The sequence below is a fragment of the Hoplias malabaricus genome, chromosome 9, assembly GCF_029633855.1.
Source record: "Hoplias malabaricus isolate fHopMal1 chromosome 9, fHopMal1.hap1, whole genome shotgun sequence".
Taxonomy (NCBI): domain Eukaryota; kingdom Metazoa; phylum Chordata; class Actinopteri; order Characiformes; family Erythrinidae; genus Hoplias; species Hoplias malabaricus.
The window spans coordinates 4,108,927-4,129,395 of record NC_089808.1 but is presented as its reverse complement, the minus strand read 5'-3'; the positions used below and the strand labels follow the sequence as shown (position 1 = coordinate 4,129,395).

The window sequence follows — 20,469 nt, the reverse complement described above, 5'->3', positions numbered from 1 at the left end:
AACAGAATCATTGTAATTTTTGCGTTTTGAAAACACTCAAAACATTCAAATATTAAACCCAGTTTATCTATTTATTTATTTAAATCTATATATTTAGGATACATGTATAGTACTGAGTTGTCAAAGTTGCAGGTACATCACACAAGAAAATATAAAATAGACCAAAGTGATTAAGTTAATAAGATGTGCTATCTTGAAAAAAATGGCTGAACAGATTAATGCTTCTACTGTATCAGTACTCAGTGCTTTGGTCGGTGACTTGAGCAATTTCAGGGAAATACTCAACATATCTATCTGTAAAACCTGATGCCCCAAATGTATGCATTCATAAAACTACCCATAACCGCTACATACACATGCATCTTCAGCGAGTAAATATCAGTTTTTATTCATATTTGTATCTAAACTTAAGGTATTTGTGGGGTATCAGAGAACCTTTGTGCAATAACAAAAAAAAAAAAGAAAAAAGAACACACGTTAATGGCAGTTCTGTTTGAATTCACTATGTAGTTTTGCCTCCGAAGGTGTGAGATTGCTGTCTTTGTTTGTAGCTTTAGACACTTTTGGCCGATTGTCCAGAGCTAGCTGCATGGCCCAGATGCTAAGAGGTCTCATGTAAGCCAGAGAGCGATATATTCCTTTCTCACAGTATGCCTCAGGTGTCTGAAAAGCCATTCCTGACCGTTCCCACACTGTTCGGTAACAACCTTCAGCAGTGTGCAGACCCTCTTCCAGCATGCCCTGAGAGTTACAGTAAGAGACACAGCCAGTTATTAACAACATACAAAAATTACTCTATTTATTTATTTATTAACACTGACAGGGCAAAAATCCTGTTTTTTATCTCAAACTTCAGGAACAGATCCCACTTCAGATGAGATAATAAGAAAAAGCACTGCAGCTGTAGATGACAAAGTATGTGCTTTTTGAGGAAAGACCTTTTATTAGCAAATTGCATTATCCTTGTTTTTAGTTGTAGAGTAATGGCAGCTTCATTAGAAAGTTGCACCTTCTTCTTAATCACATCCTTAAGAATATTTCATCATCAATGTGCACGTGGTAACGCATCTTAACCCAGTTTCACTGAATGATCTGCTTGTATATTTTCTCAACGAGTTTCCATGTTTCCGTACGTAGAACAACAAATCATAATTTAAAAAAATACCAGCACAAGAACAGATCATTGACAACTTGATCAACATTGCACATCCTTAATCACTGATGTTGGAATTGTTAATAATTATTAATCTCTGCTTACCTCATGAATCATCGTAGCTGCCAGTCCATAAACTACACCAACCCAGACTTCATCTGATTGAACACTGGAACGGTCAGGCACTCCCTCTGGCCTCATTCCATTCACAGCCCCCATTTGTCCTCCGCCAAAGTTCATTACGTTCATATCAAACACTGATTTAAGAGCGCTGCGTATCTTCTCTTCAGGGAAAGCCTGTGAAAAGAACTCACAGTATTGCTAAGAGCACATTACTAACAACAATGCTTTATGAAATTAATGGAACATTAGCATAAGCAAGGCAACTTGGACTCGACTGAACTTCATAAAACCAAATTTTAGCGGCTTTATAATAACATTAATGAAAATGAGACTGCAGCTATAACATATTTACACAAATAAATAAACATTATTAAAGGATATTCAAAGAAAAACAAGAACAATAATTACGAAGGATTTTCAGAGCTAACCTGGAATTCATCATTTCCCAGTCCAGATGCCCTCAGGAACCAATGGCCTGCACACTGATCAGACATGATGCTGTTGGACAGGCTTCGCCCACTGCTGTCATAGTTATAGTATTTTCCTGAAAAAAAGACAGCCAGAGGGAAAATGTAACAACCAATAATACCATGACCTACAATAACAATCTAATATTGATACACAGTTTAACAGTCCACCCCATTTTTAGACAAGTAATGATAATTGCGCAACCACATTTGTACTGGTGCTATGCTCCTTGCAATGCTTTCATGTCGTATATGATGATATCTTTTTATACTGGTCACATCTAGAAGTTTTAAACACACACAAAGTACTATCCCAGACACATAAATTTAATAATCTACCAAACACAAATTTCCTTACTTTTTGTATTTTGTTGTAACAGTTGGCAATAAATCTTATACCTGTTGGGAAGCCTGTTAATTTCCCTTTTAAATGGTGCCACATTTGTAAGGAACATGCATTTGTGGGAAGAGTATGTGGGTTGCCCATGAAAAATTTGCCAAACCTTTTCTGCCATTGCCAAACAGCTTATTTTGCTGTTGCTATTGACACTTGTTTTGAGCTTCTGGTACCCCCAGGTGCCTGACTGGTACTTGATTGGCAGCACCTGTGAGCATGGGCCCTGCTACAGTGGTCAGTAGGTGTCTGCTCCAAGAATCGACATGCCACGTTTGACTGATCTGTATAGGGCAAGTTCAAGCTGGTGTTCCACAAAACCAAGTTGCGGCATTATTTGGAGTGCGCCCTAGTACCATCTCCAAATTGAAAGCCAAGTTCCATGTAACAGGGGATGCCAGAGACAGGCCACGAAGTCTCCAGGATCGTCTCCTCATCCTGTCAGCACTTAGGTACTGTAGGCAGTCTTCTAGAGATTTGAAGTCAAGGTTTGCAGGACGATGTGGCCGACAACTCTCTGCACAGACAATCCGGAACAGACTGCACGCAGCCAGTCTCTGGTCTCATCGGGCTGCCAGGAAGCCTGCCATGACTGCCCTTCACCGCCAGGCCTGTTGCGTGCACTGGAACCTGAACATGTGGAGGAACGTTATGTTCAGCAATGAGTCCAGATTCTGTCTACAGCAGATGGATCGTAGGGTCAAAGTGTGGAGAAGACACGGAGAACGCTATGCTGCTTGCTGCACCGATAGAGTAACATCCTTTGGTGGAGGCAGTGTGATGGTGAGAGGTGGGATCTTCCTCACTGGAAAAACAAGGCTTGTCATCATTGGAGGCGATCTCATTGCAGAAAGATATGTAGATGAAATTCTGAAACCAGTGGCAATCTCTTATCTCCACAGTCTGGGACCGAACTCTATCCTCCAAGATGACAACACTCACCCCCACAGAGTGGGGTTTATCAGAGACTACCTCCAGAATGTGGGAGTGGAGAGGATTGAACGGCCTGTCAGCTCCTGACCTCAACCCCATTGAACCCTTGTGGGATCAGCTTGGGCGTGCTGTTGGTGCCAGAGTGACCCACACAACCTTGTTGGCTGACTTGCGAAAAAAGTGCTGGTTGAGGAATGGGATGCCATCCCACAGCAGTGTGTGATCAGGCTGGTGACCAGCGTGAGGAGGAGGTGGAGGCTGTTGTGGCTGTGTATGGTTCTTCCAAACATTACTTTTACACACGTTTGTTAAATGTATAAATTGTTAAAAATTGCCAATATGTCTTGTTTCTTCAAACTTCAATCATCCAGTCCACCACCGAACACCAAATGAGTCAACGGCAGAATAAGCTGTATGTCATTGGCAGAGAGGATTTGGCAAATTTTTCATGGGCACAACGCACATAGTCAGCTCTGATGCTCATCCCACAAATGCATGTTCCTTACAAATGTGGACCATTTAAAATGAATAATAACAGTCCAACGGTATAAGATTTATATAAATAAATAATCTACCACACACAAATTTCCTTACATTTTGTGCTAAGTTTATGCTATGTCATTTGGTCGAGTACCATAATTAAAACATAGGCATATGACTGTGGCATAGATTATGGCAAAATGCAACAGAGAAAAATGAAGTGTACAAATTTCGATTAGTTAACATTATATATTTTGGAAACATCTATTGTTTACAAGTCATTTAAAAAAAACAAAAGCCATATCACCACTAACCATTCCAAAGTAGCTTATCGAAGGCAGCGCTGCCTTGCTCCAAGATACCTCTATAGCGCTTGTATACAGAATCATTCTTCAGAAGCTGTGCCATCTTACACATCACACAGACTGAGGCTATCCACAGACCACCACAGTATGCGCTGAAACATGAACCAAATGAATACAAAGGATTTAAGATAAGATAATCCTTTAAATATCCCAAAGCAGGGAAACTTATCATTTACATTATATTGTTCAGAATTACACCTATGCAATAATTTATAAACTTTTAATCCACAACTAACCTGGGCCCGGTCACAGTCCATCCATCATATGTCTGGTCAGCATAGCCAGAGTTCTCTATCAGCCCATCCCCATCCTTATCAAACTTCATTTCAGTCTCCATAACTGCCTACAAAACCCAGCAAAGTACCTATTACTATTTGTGGATCGTAACTCGAAACAAAGACTAAATAACATCCTGAATATTTCATTGTTAAAAATATGCAATGGATAGTTTAATCCTGTGTAAACATGTCAGGATGATACATCACTCTGCAGCTCACCTGGCAGATGGGCCACATATCCGTCAGGTACTGGGTATCTTGTGTTAGGTGGTAGTCACGGTAAACTTGCAGAACAAACTTTAAGTTCAGGTCTTTCCAGTCAGCCGTGTCATGAATCTGGTAAGCATTGACACGTAGCCAAGGCTCGTCATCTGGTGAAAATAACAGAAATTTTTACAGCTACCGGCTTACAGTGAAAAGGGAGTAAATGCAAATGCAAAATTCTCTTAATAAATCATTTGACCACACCAACAGTCGGACTAATGCTTTGGCAGTCAAACAGTTCCACGTTTGTCAAATTAATGTCTCCCAACATAAAGGAAGCAGGAAGAATCAGTCAGGCAGCATTTACTGACCTGGATCTCCAATATCATGAGGTACAACATTGCGGGTCTTGACTGCTGAGCAATGACCAGACATGAGATTGATCCTTTCTGTAGGGTCATGTTGTACCACACTGCCAGCTAGGGAAGATGAGAGGGAAGTTTGTTGTAATAACAACCAGAGAATGAAGAGGACTGAAGGATGTTACTTAGTTTTTACAGTAACAGCAAGATTCATCTTACCAATGTCATACTGCATACTCAAAGCCAGTTTGGGCCATAGCATGATGAGTGCAAATGAGGCATAAAAGTGCACATCATATGTGTTATACATCCTGTACTCCTGACCTGGGAAGAAAGAGAAGCTTATATGCATTGGAACTTAAAGGTTAACACTTTATTTGACTAAGCTGAGATCAGGAAGCAATGGCGTAGGTTTGTTGTTGACATAGGAGGGGACCTATGAATCTACCCTTTGCTCCGTGATAAAACAAATGTAAGAGAACTGACAATTGGTAGTTTGTTGTGCAGTTAATGTCCATACCATTCATAGCTACACACAATTTTAGCCTAATGTTATTATTCATTCATTCATTGTTTCATCTGAAACTGCTTATCCAATTCAGGGTCACAGTGGGTCCGGAGCCTTCACAGGGCAACACACACAAAACTACGGACACTTTTGAGTCGGCAATCCACCTACCAACGGGTGTTTTTGGACTGTGGGAGGAAACCGGAGCACCCGGAGGAAACACACGCGGACACAGGGAGAACACAACAAACTCGAGCAGAGAATGTGATTTAACCCTTTCTGCACCTCTAGGTTAATGAGACGCTAGCTGCATCTCAATTCAGGAGCTGCATCTCAATTCAGGGGCTGCATCCTTCGAAGGACGCATTTGTAGACCGATTACGCCACAGCATCACAGCTAGACTGTTCCACTTCGGAGGCTCCTTCATATGCGTCCTCTTTTCCTATCCTTCACCAGCCGAGATATCCCATGGTGCATTGTGTACTTTCAGAATGTTGCAACGTTAGAGGAGCGAGCAGAACGCATTTTGTTTTAAAGATTACGGTTATGTGTGATGTGTTTTACAACTACTAGGAAGAGAGCAGAGCTGGAGAAAGATGAGCCGAGGGAGAATTTTTTTGTTTAATTAATGAAGTTCATTAAACAACTCCAATATCTACTGTCATCATTGTGTTTTTGTGGAAAAAAATAAAATGAAAGTGTGCACTAATGATTCATTCATTCAGGGCAACACAGACACACACACCCCTACGGACATTTTTGAGTCGCCAATCCACCTACCAATGTGTGTTTTTGGACTGGGAGGAAACTGGAGCACCTGGAGGAAACCAACGCAGACACAAGGAGAAGACACCACACTCCTCACAGACAGTCACCAGGAGGAAACCCACGCAGACACAGGGAGAACACACCACACTCCTCACCGACAGTCACCCGGAGGAAACCCACTCGGACACGGGAAGAACACACCACACTCCTCACAGACAGTCACCCGGAGGAAACCCACTCGGACACGGGGAGAACACACCACACTCCTCACAGACAGTCACCCAGAGGAAACCCACACAGACACGGGGAGAACACACCACACTCCTCACAGACAGTCACCCGGAGGAAACCCACACAGACACGGGGAGAACACACCACACTCCTCACAGACAGTCACCCGGAGGAAACCCACGTGGACACAGGGAGAACACACCACACTCCTCACAGACACTCCTTGCAGACCTACCTGCTGCACCACCCTGCACTAATGATTATTACTATAAAAAAATAACCAAAAACAAGCATATAGAGCCACAAAGGTGGTAAATGCAACAGGAGAACATTCGATCAAAAAGGCTGTTTCAAACTATGATTTATTTATTTATAATTTTTTTCAGTGAAATCCAATTTGATCTTCAGCTCCAGATCTCCAGAAAACGTATGGCTCGGCCTTTAAGGTGCAGGAGCAGCGTTTAGTGATGGCTCTGAGTGACGGTAACAGCTGTAAAACAGGAAATCTGCCATAGAGTAGACTGTCCCATTTCGGTTTAGTTTTCAAAGGACATTCAACAGCCTTCGAAGACAGGCCTCCGTAGACCACGTCCTTCAAAGGATGCAGCCCCTGAACTGAGACGCAGCTGTTGACAGATTGGGATTTTTTTTTTTTTTTGGCAGGGGATAAAATTATTGGTGGAGTCAATTCAATAATTGCTGGAGATCGGTAGGGACACGTCACCTCGGTCCATGCTAATTCCACACCCTTGTCTGGCACTAATGTCTCATTATAGAGGATGGTCTAGCACTTCAGCTAACATTCATGAACACTCACCCTCTAAATAGGCAATACGGCCATACTCCTTGATGATGGGTGGCTGGGCTATTAGACCACCATCTTCAGGGCGGAGCCCTCCACTGATGTCACAGTCCTCAGGAAGTTCCACCCACACAGTCCCACCATCCACAACAAAGTACAGCTCATTAAATAAAGCTGATTTATACCAAGAAGGGAGTGAACTAAAACATACACAAACAGCAAGCACAACGTGGTTATTTCAGGGTAAGCAGCAGGACAAGAAACTTATATTTAATTAGTCAACATAATCAGGAACAGCGACTTTATAAATGATTTATAATGTAGTAAATACATGCAGTATATTAAAACATTTCTTTATCTTTATTATTTCTTTATTTATTTTTTGTCCACACTGACATTCTTGCAGTTGGGTTGGTCCACTTCTTTTAAGTTTTGTATATTTTTAAATGAGAATGTTTACCTATCTTCCAATATGGGTGTCTGCCATTCCTCAATTCTCTTTTCCCAGTCTTTGTAGTGTGTCAGTGCATAGTGTGAGAGGGAAGGGCCTGCATCCCCTTTGGTACCATAGTAACGAGTGTATCGTCTGTACAAAGAGGGGGGAAAAGAACATTGAGTATTGCTTTGTTGTTTAGGCATATGCTTCCTTCAAATATTGCAGAGGAATAAAGTAAATGGCTGCACTTTATGGGTTGGATACAGTTGTTAGGTTTGATATCCAAACCTATTATTTTATTATATTATATTATAAACAAATAATTTCCAAAATAACAACAGTACACTTGAGCAAACTGATATCGTTTAAGTTTTCACAATAAAATCCAAATTATTTAAATCTGTTAATTTTGTTGATGAAAAATATAAACTGACATATGTTTCACAACAAAAATATGAATGAGAAAAAAAATTGTCATTTGAAGCGGCGAACCAATGACAGAACATTTAGTACAGGGTGGGCCATTTATTGTGTTGGATTGTCAGTGCAACCCTCTTCTCACACTCTTCACACACTGATAGCAACACCGCAGGAGAAATGCTAGCACAGGCTTCCAGTGTCCGTAGTTTCAGGTGCTGCACATCTCGTATCTTCACAGCAGAGACAATTGCCTTCAGATGACCCCAAAGATAAAAGTCTAAGGGGGTCAGATCGAGAGCCCTTGGGGACCATTCAACTGGCCCACGACGACCAATCCACTTTCCAGGAAACTGTTCCTCTAGGAATGCTCGGACCTGACACCCATAATGTGGTGGTGCACCATCTTGCTGGAAAAACTCAGGGAACGTGGCAGCTTCAGTGCATAAAGAGGAAAACACATCATCATGTAGTAATTTCACATCCAGTGGCCTTGAGGTTTCCACTGATGAAGAATGGCCCCAATATCTTTGTACCCCATAAACCACTCCATACGATCAAGATGTGCAGCACCTGAAACTACGGATACTGGAAGCCTGTGCTAGCATTTCTCCTGCGGTGTTGCTATCAGTGTGTGAAGAGTGGGAGAAGAGGGTTGCATTGACAATCCAACACAATGGGCAGCAAATTTTATAAGTGGTTAGAAACTTGTAAATAACTCATTAAAGAATAAAGTTACCATTGTTTTTCTTGTGAAATTCCCAATAAGTTTGATGTGTCACATGACCCTCTTCCCATTGAAAAAACAAAAGTTAGATCCAAAATGGCAGACTTTAAAATGGCCGCCATGGTCACCACCCATCTTGAAAATTTCCCCCCCTCCCATATACTAATGTGCCACAAACAGGAAGTTAATATCACCAACCATTCCCATTTTATTAAGGTGTATCCATATAAATGGCCCACCCTGTACTTTCAACCCAATAAAAATTAAACAATGTCAAAGGAAATAACACATGTATATGCTCAGTCTGTGTGCTGCTGTCAGGGTGAAATATTTTAAATGGCACGAGTTGACTCTATATCTTAAAAAAATTAAATAATACCTCTACTTTTTTTATTTAATGGACTAATGTTAGACTGAAACTAAATTAAGGCTAAAAAAAAAAGAATTAAATGGTTAAAATAAGGCTAAATCTAATACACCTTTGTGTCAAAAGACAGAAAACTATTTCAAAATTAGCACTGATTTACAAACATGTTCATGAATTTATTTATATGCAATAGCATTAACTTTGTAAAGTCAAGAAAATGTACCTAACATGCTGCTTCTCTCTTGAACCAAAAGTAATTTTTGGCATGTCCCAGGCCAGGCTGAACTCCATGTGGTTGTGTCCATGAGCAGGCACCGGACAACCCACTGCGAGTGCAGCTGCCACCTTGTCTCCTTTTTGCGTGGGTGGGCTGGAACCCATGGGCGAGTCCAACCGTCCATCATTAATGAGGTCACTCCAAAGAGTGCTGCAGGTTCCCTTTGGACTGAACGCAGTCCAGTGGCTGATCTCTTGGTCAGACTGATACATACAAAACAAGAATAAAAATATGGAATTGTTAGTCCCCTTTGAAATTTATAGAAGTAGCTCAAAGTGAATTCCACAAATTCTGTGAAATTAAAAAACTGGATTTAAGTTATTCAAAGCAGATTGTAAGAAAATGTGCTGCAGACACTGACACCTGGTTTCTTTTGAAAAATCAGCCATGTTAATATGTGCTGCACATAATGAAGTTCACAAAAAGTATCGCTATGACTGACTGGGCAGGTCAAGTTTGGCCACTAGTGGCTACACCCTTGAATGCGATTCAGAACCTGACTGCCTTGTTCTGTGAGCTTGTGCAGATTCCTGGATTACAGATGTGCTGTCCTTGTTCCTATATGTTCCACTTCATAATAATAGCATTTGGTTTTTGCAGGTCTAGCAAGGCAGATAACTAGGTTGTTGGACAGCAGGCCATCTGTGATTTGTGCTAAATGTCACTGAACCCTTCAGTACGACATATTCTTTTGCCAGTGATTGTCTATGACAATGACAAAGCTGTATAATTCATTTTATGACTTTTTTTCCTGTTATGGGTGTGATTAAATCTTTAAATCTAGATTAAAAACCTACCTTTTCAAACAAGCTTTTGGTTAATCACTCACTTTTAAGTTACTCCTTCTATATTGGTGTTCGAGCTGGTTTTCATATTATCACTGTTCTGTATTAACCCGGTCATATGACCATAGCTACAGCTCTTTTAGTTAGCTTTCTAGTAACCGCCAACACGCTGTCTGCCGCTGGGTTGCATGTCTGTCGCTGGGTTCTCTTGCCTGACCCGTGGAAGCGCTATATAAATAAAATTTGATTGATTGATTAAATAAGCCAGACCTAGTCATTGTAAAGAATTTCCACATAAATCTTCTTCATCCTTAACCAGGGGATGTAAAAAACTACTCTCTTTGAGCATTCAAGGTGGTTAAAACCCTTTTCATTTGTTATGTTGTTATTCTGAAGATGTGTCACCTGTTTTCGTGCTGCCATGCACAGAGTGTACGGATTCACAGGAGTGCAGTGGTGGAGCAAGACCCCTGACACAGACTCGCCGTCCTTGTCCAAGTGAAATGGTTCATTCCAGTGACCACCACTTTTATCATCCTTGTGGCCTGACCCATTCACCATAGTGAACATGATGGAGACGTCCAATGTGTAGTCATTCTTGTTCTCTATGTCCCACACAAACACAGCAACAGGAAGACTGGAATCCTGTAATTGAAAAAATGTGTTGGTTAATCCTTGTGGTATCCTTGTGGCATGATAATAACGTTTCATTTGTACAACAGGGGACTGTGTTAACTTGTGTTACCTAGGGGTATGGGGTGTCCCATTTAATGACGACAAATACTATACTATATCCAAGCGGACAAAAAAATGAAACATTAGCAGAACCTCACCTTGTAGTCATGAGGAATGACAGGTGACACCTGCCTGCAGGTGAGTGTTACATTCTGTCCTGGCAGCTGGTAGACAGTCCAGGCTCGAGGGTACAGTGCATGGTAAAATGCATATTCACCACAATATCCCCAGTTCCAAACCTGCAGGGTGTGAGGTCTCTCGGTGGACAGCACTTGCTGGTAAACTGTCTGCCCACCTCTGCGTAGACATACTGTAAACTGAAAGAAATAAAGCTCATTTGAGGAAATAGAATAGAGGAATCAATGAAGTGTACACATCTTTAACATGCACAAAAACATGCTTATTCAAACAAGAATATATTTAGAATCTGTCTGTGCAAACTATCTGCTATTCAGATTATGTGGCTTTTTTATAGATCTAACAAAACAATATTTATAACATTAATTGTTTGTTTCCCTGTGACGGACTGGTGCCCCCTCTAGGGTGTGATTCTGCCTTGCGCCCAGTGATTCCGGTCAGGTTCCGCGACGCTGAACTGGATAAGTGGTTACAGACAATGTATAGACTTGTATCTGTTTTTACTGGTGGTTGTAATGAAAGTTATTCTTTCTATTTTTTAAAATATGCATTAATTAAGTGCTCTTGTAATTTATTATTAGTTTTTGTCCAAATTGTTTATTCAAAATTATGTTAAATTATCTTAGATTTTAAACTTTACCTGGTCAGCAATGACTGTTTTGTAGTGGTACATTCCTGGGTTGAGCTGCCACCTGCAAAACTCCCCCTTCCATCCACGTGTAATGGTACCACCCCCGATGCCACCAAGAGGTGCACCTACAAAAAGACAACATGAATGATTATTGTGCATGATTATGAGCAAATGATAACAGTGTACTGAGATATTTTCTGTATGTTCCTCTGGATAAGAGTTCTGCACAAGAGTTACCATAAATCTGCCTTAGAGGTAATGCCCCAAACATGTCGATGAAAGGTGCTTTCTTTTCCACCTGTGTTTTCTTGTACCACCATCTTAGGTACCTGCACACACAAACATACACTAAGGATGCAGTTTTAGGAAACAAATTCTAAAAGATCTTTATACAGTCTCCATAATCATTATATTCATTCATTGTCTGTAACCCTTATCCAGTTCAGGGTCGTGGTGGATCCAGAGCCTACCTGGAATCACTGGGCGCAAGGCAGGAATACACCCTGTAAGGGGCGTCAGTCCTTTGCAGGGTGATACACACTCACACATTCACTCATACCCATGGACACTTTGAGTCTCCAAACCACCTACTGAAGTGTTTTTAGACCGTGGGTGGAAAACCACGTGGATACAAGGAGAACACACCACACTCCTCACAGACAATCACCCAGAGGAAACCCACACAGACACGGGGAGAACACACCACACTCCTCACAGAGAGTCACCCGGAGGAAACCCACGTGGACACAGGGAGAACACACCACACTCCTCACAGACAGTCACCCGGAGGAAACCCACACAGACACGGGGAGAACACACCACACTCCTCACAGACAGTCACCCGGAGGAAACCCACGTGGACACAGGGAGAACACACCACACTCCTCACAGACAGTCACCCGGAGGAAACCCACACAGACACGGGGAGAACACACCACACTCCTCACAGACAGTCACCCGGAGGAAACCCACGTGGACACAGGGAGAACACACCACACTCCTTACAGACAGTCACCCGGAGGAAACCCATGCAGACACGGAGAACACACCAAACTCCTCACAGACAGTCACCCGGAGGAAACCCACGCAGACACAGGGAGAACACACCAAACTCCTCACAGACAGTCACCCGGAGGCAACCTACGAAGACACAGGGAGAAAACACCACACTCCTCACAGACAGTCACCCGGAGGTAACCCACGCAGACACAGGAAAAACACACCACACTCCTCAAAGACAGTCACCCGGAGGAAACCCACGCAGACACAGGAAGAACACACCACACTCCTCACAGACAGTCACCCGGAGGAAACCCACGCACACACAGAGAGAACACACCACACTCCTCACAGACAGTCACCCGGAGGACACCCACGTGGACACACATTGTATAGCATTCTGCTCCTTCCTCTAGGACAGCAGTTTTAACACAAAGTGCAAGAAAGTACTACTTAGTCAGAATACTGGTTTTTGGCACGGTATTTAAAAATCTGCCCAATTGGTCCAGGTGTACTATTTTACAATTTATAACTATAGGAACATGTATATAAAATATATATGCCCTGTCTTCTGAGTACATACCAATAATCATTCAATCATAATTCTCAAATTAGCCATTTGATAGTCTCTTAACCTCTCGCAATAACTTTCTAACTTGATTTATTTTTCTCTGTAGTAAAAGGCTTGCACAGCTGTCTGCAGTTCTGTAGTCCTGTAGCACTCAGCATGAGAGCTGTTGGAAACAAGCCTTTGACCAACAGAAAAGGAACATTCTGCATTATGGGACAAGGGATAATACTGGGAATTGTCTCTGTCTGGCTAGGGTTAGGGCTTTTTATAGACCAATGACCTCAGCTTCCTCTTCTCAACTCTTTAGTGTTCTGTATTTCAGAGAGAAAACTGTTCTCAGATCAGTAACAAAGGCTAGACTGTGCATGTTCAACAGTTTGTTTGTTGGGTTTGAATGGCAGCTCAGGTTTTGTAGCCGACAAAGTAAATGTTGCTTTTATAATGACTTCCTGAGATTAACCATATAATTTTCATACACCAGTTAATTTGCCATAACCCAGTATTAAGTATTCTCTGTATCACTGTTATAGCAGATGTATGTTAAGACTTACATTTTGCCAGTTCACTGATTAATATAAAATGGAGTCTAATCTCAGCTTTGTTAAAAAAAACCCTGTTTAAATGTGATATATCTGACCAGTTAAAAAGTAATTTTTGTAAGCAATTAGAGCCCTGAACATCAGAGTCCATGGAAACGTTTATACATGATGGTTACTTTGGCAAACATGAATCCACTGGTTGTGGTGAAGAAGTTTCAATCATTAACAAATGTCCAAAGTATTATTTAAGATCATTGTGGATCAATTATTAACTCTAACTTCCTTAAGGGCTCCAACATCCACAACCAGACATTGCGCAAGTCCTATAGCACATATAAGAATTAAGATTGTATTGAGAAAAAAAAGCAAATACGCCCCTCTGGCCATCTGTCCAATCTAATGACTTGAACACGGTTCTGAAAACAGAGTCACTGCCCTGTTTTTTGGAACACTAGTCAGTTTATGAAATTTGCACTTTGTTACTCAGAGGCAGAGGTTAGGAATTCTGATAACTCATTTTCAATCTGGATGTAAAATAATGTGACTGTTAAATATTCTCAGTAGCAAAATAACTAAGTAATAGAGTTGTTAAACTGTTCCCTCGTGGTTTGGGGTCATGTCTAAACGAACACGTCTGAGTCTGAGTCATTATCAGAGATGGCCATAAAATACTTGTGCTTTGAGTGCGGTGCATCAGTTGGATCTTGTAATAAATGTATCCAAGTGTAATCTACTACTTTTCATCTCAGTTAAATATATACTTGAAATTATCTTGAGAAATAATGTTTACAAGTGATTATGCAATAACACACCCATTTAACAAGAAAGCACTTGATTAGATGAATGTAGTGGTCTAATAAAACTGCTTTTTGAGGATTAAGCCCACTATTCTAGAAATAGGTGAGCGTACACTCCAGTAAGACAAAAACGAACCAATGGTTATCATCTGTAGGTTATAAATTTATGTTCATATATTTATTATAGCATTTTATTAAGCTGTGTATACACTCTCAGAAATAAAGGTAGGGTAGAAGGACGTTATTGGTCAAGGTACAAACAGTGTAAAATGTACCTTTAAAGGTCCAGTTGTGTTCCCTAAAGGTACATTACATACTGTTCTCCAGAAGGAAAAGTGAATATTTATTCGTTTCATTATAGAACTGTGTCAAAAACAACTCCTGGAGATGAAACGGGGCGTATGAAATAAACACAATTTTAAAATCTACAATTAGAATAATGTATAATTATGTTCCCTAACTAAAAGGTACAAATATATAACCTTGAGGGTACCACCACAGTGACAAATTCTCTGACAGTGTAGGGGCTTCCAAGAACATCTTGCTAGAAACTGGATGATCAAATTTAAAAAAGTCAACAAACCTGAAACACAAGTCTTTAGTGAAGTTGTGCCAAAGATCAACAGCATCTTAAATTGGATTTAGCCGAAGAGAATTGTGATTACGTTTTGCAATTCAATACCTTAGGCCTTACTTATGAGTGCAGTCCATAACATACATGCAACACACTGCCGTTTAAATACTTGTAATGACATTAGTTACTGCCTTGATAAGAATTTAGTAAGTACTGTTTATGTTTACAATAACACAATATTAATCAAATATGATGACTTTAAAACATAATTTACCTGTATCAATCTGCCCTGCAGTAACTGATTCTGTGATTAATTATGAGTATTATAGAGCGTAATGCAGAAGTAAAGGAGAATAATTGTTTCATGACATAATATTATTACATTTGGGGGAAAATGTAGTAAGTGATTGTTAAAGGATTACTTTTAAGGAACTACTTTGACACTAGGTCTGCACAATACATTGTTTCACCATCTTCACTCAGATCTTAGTATGTGCAATAAAAAGAGGAGGAAAAACGGAAAGTACCGTATAATATTCAATGTATAAAATCCAATATCTTACTCACAGATAAAACAAACATTTGGGGTTTACGTCTTCCTCAGCATGCTCATGGTGCACCAGCCAACAATGCTATACAGACCAAACACAGGTGTATACCACCAATCTTGCATGTGAAAATGATTTATCAAAATCAGAATGATATGCTACAGTTGCAACCATTTACATAAAAGTAAAAAACACTCTAATTATTTAAAATGAGAAATTTGCAATATGGGGGGCACGGTGTCATCGTCACACATCTCCAGGGGCCTGGAGGTTGTGGGATTTTTTCCCGCTCTGGGTGACTGTGTGAGGAGTGTGGTGTGTTCTCCCTGTGTCTGCATGGGTTTCCTCCGGGTGACTGTCTGTGAGGAGTGTGGTGTGTTTTCCCTGTGTCTGCGTGGGTTTCCTCCGGGTGACTGTCTGTGAGGAGTGTGGTGTGTTCTCCCTGTGTCTGCGTGGGTTTCCTCCGGGTGACTGTCTGTGAGGAGTGTGGTGTGTTTTCCCTGTGTCTGCGTGGGTTTCCTCCGGGTGACTGTCTGTGAGGAGTGTGGTGTGTTCTCCCTGTGTCTGCGTGGGTTTCCTCCGGGTGAATGTCTGTGAGGAGTGTGGTGTGTTCTCTCTGTATCTGTGTGGGTTTCCTCCAGGTGACTGTCTGTGAGGAGTGTGGTGTGTTTTCCCTGTGTCTGCGTGGGTTTCCTCCGGGTGACTGTCTGTGAGGAGTGTGGTGTGTTCTCCCTGTGTCTGTGTGGGTTTCCTCCAGGTGACTGTCTGTGAGGAGTGTGGTGTGTTTTCTCTGTGTCTGCGTGGGTTTCCTCCGGGTGACTGTCTGGGAGGAGTGTGGTGTGTTCTCCCTGTGTCTGTGTGGGTTTCCTCCGGGTGACTGTCTGTGAGGAGTGTGGTGTGTTCTCCCTGTGTCTGCGTGGGTTTCCTCCGGGTGAACGTCTGAGGAGTGTGGTGTGTTCTCCCTGTGTCTGCGTGGGTTTCCTCCAGGTGACTGTCTGTGAGGAGTGTTGGGTGTTCTCCCTGTGTCTGCGTGGGTTTCCTCCGGGTGACTGTCTGTGAGGAGTGTGGTGTGTTCTCCCTGTGTCTGCGTGGGTTTCCTCCGGGTGACTGTCTGTGAGGAGTGTGGTGTGTTCTCTCTGCATAAGGCTTACAGATAATGAATGAATTTGCAATGTGTACAAAATGTTCAATTAGGAAGGCAGCCTGTTCTACTGGTTATGAACAGGTTGTATCACAGCCTATGTGATGTAAAATAAAGCAAATTAAATCAAACAGATCATACTATCAGTTTTTTCTTCTTGATGCAAAAAGATAACTTACAGAGTTCTTATTTTCCTTGACTGACCTACATGACCAATCTGATTACATTTATTCCAATTTCTTGGATACAGTTTCACAATAACCCAATAAATCCCAAATCACAGTCATTCTTGATCAGTTGACTTTAGCTTAGATCGACGGAAAGGTACTAAAGAGTACAGTGGTAATGGTGAATTAACTAGTGTATTAAACCATTACATAAAAATCATTTCAGCAGATTAGTTTTGGTGTGGTGAAACCAACTGTACAGCATTAAAGTGAAAGAGAGATGGTTCAACATGGTAAAAGTCTGTAGAGAAAAAAAGTTATTTTCCATTTGTTTGTTTTATTTAACCACATCATCGTGTTCAGCATCATGGTTGGTCTGGAGCCTGCCTGAAAACACTGTGTACAAGAGGAGAATACACCCTGGACAGGGCACAAATCCAAATTAAATATTATTATTATTCAATGTGAGTACACTCTTCTACAAAATGACTCCAACTAATCTAGAATGATGAACTCTTTCCAATAAAAAGAACCGTTTGTGCAACTGGTGAAACTTCCTGTAATTCTCACACTATACTTCTGTACATACTGCAAGGACAACAATATTACATTGTCAGTTTTTTTCCCCAATAGTGTGCAGGCTTCCCTGACTGTTAAGATTAAACCCGTCCAACACGTCAGACAGCATTATGTCTCTTTAAAGCTGGGACACGTGATTGGTCTTAAAAACCGTTTTTGACGTAATTCTTGAAACACTCTCTATATACCAATAGTATAAATACATTAAATGTAAATATACAGTAAAATTAAAAGTAAATTAAATACTTTGACAACATAAAACTTGTAAAAACCCTGTCCAATTATTTCATTCAGGCCAAATAAAATGATTGGATGTGTTACATGCCATTCTACATCCCCCTGCTCCGTGCATCTGTGGAGACACACAGTTGGAGGCAGCGAAGGTTACTTCTGCTGAAGCTAAACAAAAGGATGGCGGTGGAGAAGGCTTCCAACAAAAAAAAGGCTGAACGAAGCCAGAGTGAACATCTGTGTAGCTGTTGGGTGTTTTCCTACATGTGAACGAGACATGATATAGGTGGATAGGGTTTAAACATGACTCGATATAGTTAGAAAATCACAGGGTTCCTGTGTTAGAGAAGGGCATTTTTAGGTGGATTTTATTTTTACAAAATGTCTTATACATATTGGTTTATACAAAATCACCTACTCTAGATTTAAGAGAAGACAAAGGTTATAGACATTTTTATTTCAGACAGGGAAGATTTGTATAAAAATTTCTTGTTTCTGCAAAATACAGGAGGTCCTCGGGTTACGTCAGTCCCGAGTTACGATGTTCCGTGGTTACGACACATCTCCCATTTACTGTATAAAGCCTTGTTTTGACTTCAGTGGTTTTGCGTCATAAACGTCGTAACGTGAACTTCGTGTTTGGTGTGTGCAGCGCGGCGGAAGAATACACGGTTACGCGGCTCGGGACCGAGGAGGATAGGTGTTAGGACAGGATAAGTGCTTACAGTATGTTATTTACGTACAGTATGTACGCATGTTCCAACTTACACCGAAAATCGGTTTACGACGCGACGTAGGAACCGATCAACGTTGTAAGTCGAGGACGCCCTGTATTTCTTAACTGAACATGGCTAAGACCACATGCACACATCTGTTTGGGACCTTCCAACACCTAATCCTCAAGGAGGGTGCATGCACATGCACACACACACACACACACACACACACACACACACACACACAAACCGATATCTAATCTAATATGTAATCTAATTATGGCAAAAGGTTCCTGGCCCAAAACTCTCCAAAACAAGAAAAGAGTTGATTGAGTATTGCTTATTGTTGTAAGCCTTTGTCAAGGTGATAAAGCGCTTAAAACACAGAGGTTTCTTTGGGCTTTACTCATAGCAACGCTAATGGCTAAGCACTGAAGAAAGTAAATAAAGCAAGCATTCATGTGGGTTTGTCTGACTCCGAAAAAAAAAGTTGACTTCCTTGTTCTGAAATAAAATCTAATGGTATGATGGGCTAGAAATAAAAAAAAAAATTCAACAATATTAAAAATAGCTAATCTTGAAAATCCATTACATAATAAATTTTACCCAGTGATTGTGGGTAGGCTCCGGAACCCACCACAATCCTGAACTGGACAAGCAGTTACTGTGTGTTAAATGTAGTACCATGTCCTGGAAAAACTGGAGGAAAGAGTAACAACAAATTTACAAATGACTTGAACAAATCCTGGAGTTAAACCAGTGCAGACTAAATTATAGACACTTTTCTATAACATTTTGTTCATCTGTTTGAGTTCTGTGGTTGTATGCAACATAGCAATATCAGAGGAAATACAAGCGGCACTTGTTAAAAGTGTGCCACGCCATGGATATGTCATGCTTTCCTCATTCTGTCCAAAAATTCAAACCATGTTACCAACAATGGGAAAAGAATTCGGTGTTGCTCACCTGAGCCCTAAGCCAAAATGCTGGGCTATGTTGGAGAGTGACACATCTTTGGCCTGGAAGGGCTTTCTTTTCTCCTTGAATTCATGGGCCAAGCAGATCCTCCATCCATCCTTTGGAACACCGTAACCCGTTTCAGTCGACCGGTATGTGGCCATAAGTTCGGCCAGGGAGATGCTGTCGTTTAAATCCATGACCTAGGTATAGTTCTCAGTGCCCAAAACTGGCTCTCAAATCCCCTTCACAGTTGATAGTCCTGGTAATATGAAATTCAATAAACAACCTCAACGTGAACCTTATGGCTGACTACAGCTGATCTATACCTTTACAGCATCAAACCATAACCCGTGACAGACCACAGGACTCTGCTACAATGGCTGATAGTCATATCAATGAGCGAAGTGCAATAATGTTGTTCTGACGTTGGATTGACCTGAAGCTACCTGCTATCATTACTATACTGAGTTGTAAATAAAACCTAACATAGGTTTATGTAATTCTTAGCATTAAAACCACTGTGATGATAAAGCAGCCACTACTGTGTACAAGAAATGTAGACAGAGAGCTGCACAAGAAAACAGACCCACTAGGGTTCAGTCATCAACAATATCTTCATCTAAATATCCATTATCTCCTATATTAGTCCCGTCCAACTCGCCTAGACCCCTTCTCTAAATCAATCCTATACTCAGCTAGCCGCAATGTAGCCTCGACTAGATCTTCCAGATCTGTTTCACAAGTGTCGGTGCAGGTGAGTCTCCTCTGATGAAGAATTGTACACTATCACCGCACTGCCTTCCCTCGGCGGACTGGCTTTTCAACCCTGTGGACAAGGCTCGTTGGGGAATTAGAGGAATATCAACCTTCACCTACACAGCTGTCCGTTGCTACACTGCTGTGCAGTTTCATCATGGGAGAAAACCCGTATCCGGGGCGAAAACACGAGCGTTTTCCCCTGGGAAAGTGGAGCAGTAACTGAACTCCCGTCTACACATTATAAAACGTACTGTATGTACAATGGATCTGCACTATGAAGTTAAACAGGGTCAAACCAACTTCAAC

General features: G+C 41.2%; 1 protein-coding gene across 2 annotated transcripts; it reads right to left on the bottom strand.

Moving 5' to 3' along the window:
* Nucleotides 1–63: 63 nt before the first annotated feature.
* On the bottom strand, nt 64–20,427 carry gba2 (glucosidase, beta (bile acid) 2). 2 transcript variants are annotated; one of them, XM_066681851.1, is made up of 17 exons: nt 20,281–20,427; nt 19,411–19,663; nt 11,820–11,911; nt 11,592–11,707; nt 10,912–11,130; nt 10,484–10,723; nt 9,240–9,496; nt 7,530–7,655; nt 7,085–7,269; nt 4,979–5,083; nt 4,769–4,876; nt 4,413–4,564; nt 4,152–4,258; nt 3,865–4,007; nt 1,705–1,820; nt 1,259–1,450; nt 64–741 (listed from the first exon to the last, which is right to left on the bottom strand). In XM_066681851.1, exons 2-17 carry the CDS (start codon nt 19,599–19,601, stop codon nt 478–480), a joined length of 2,613 nt encoding a protein of 870 aa, XP_066537948.1. In that variant the 5' UTR covers nt 19,602–19,663; nt 20,281–20,427; the 3' UTR covers nt 64–477. The 2 variants fall into 2 exon arrangements, with proteins under 2 accessions (XP_066537948.1, XP_066537947.1); XM_066681850.1 differs by having other exon boundaries at nt 19,411–20,399.
* Nucleotides 20,428–20,469: the final 42 nt, after the last annotated feature.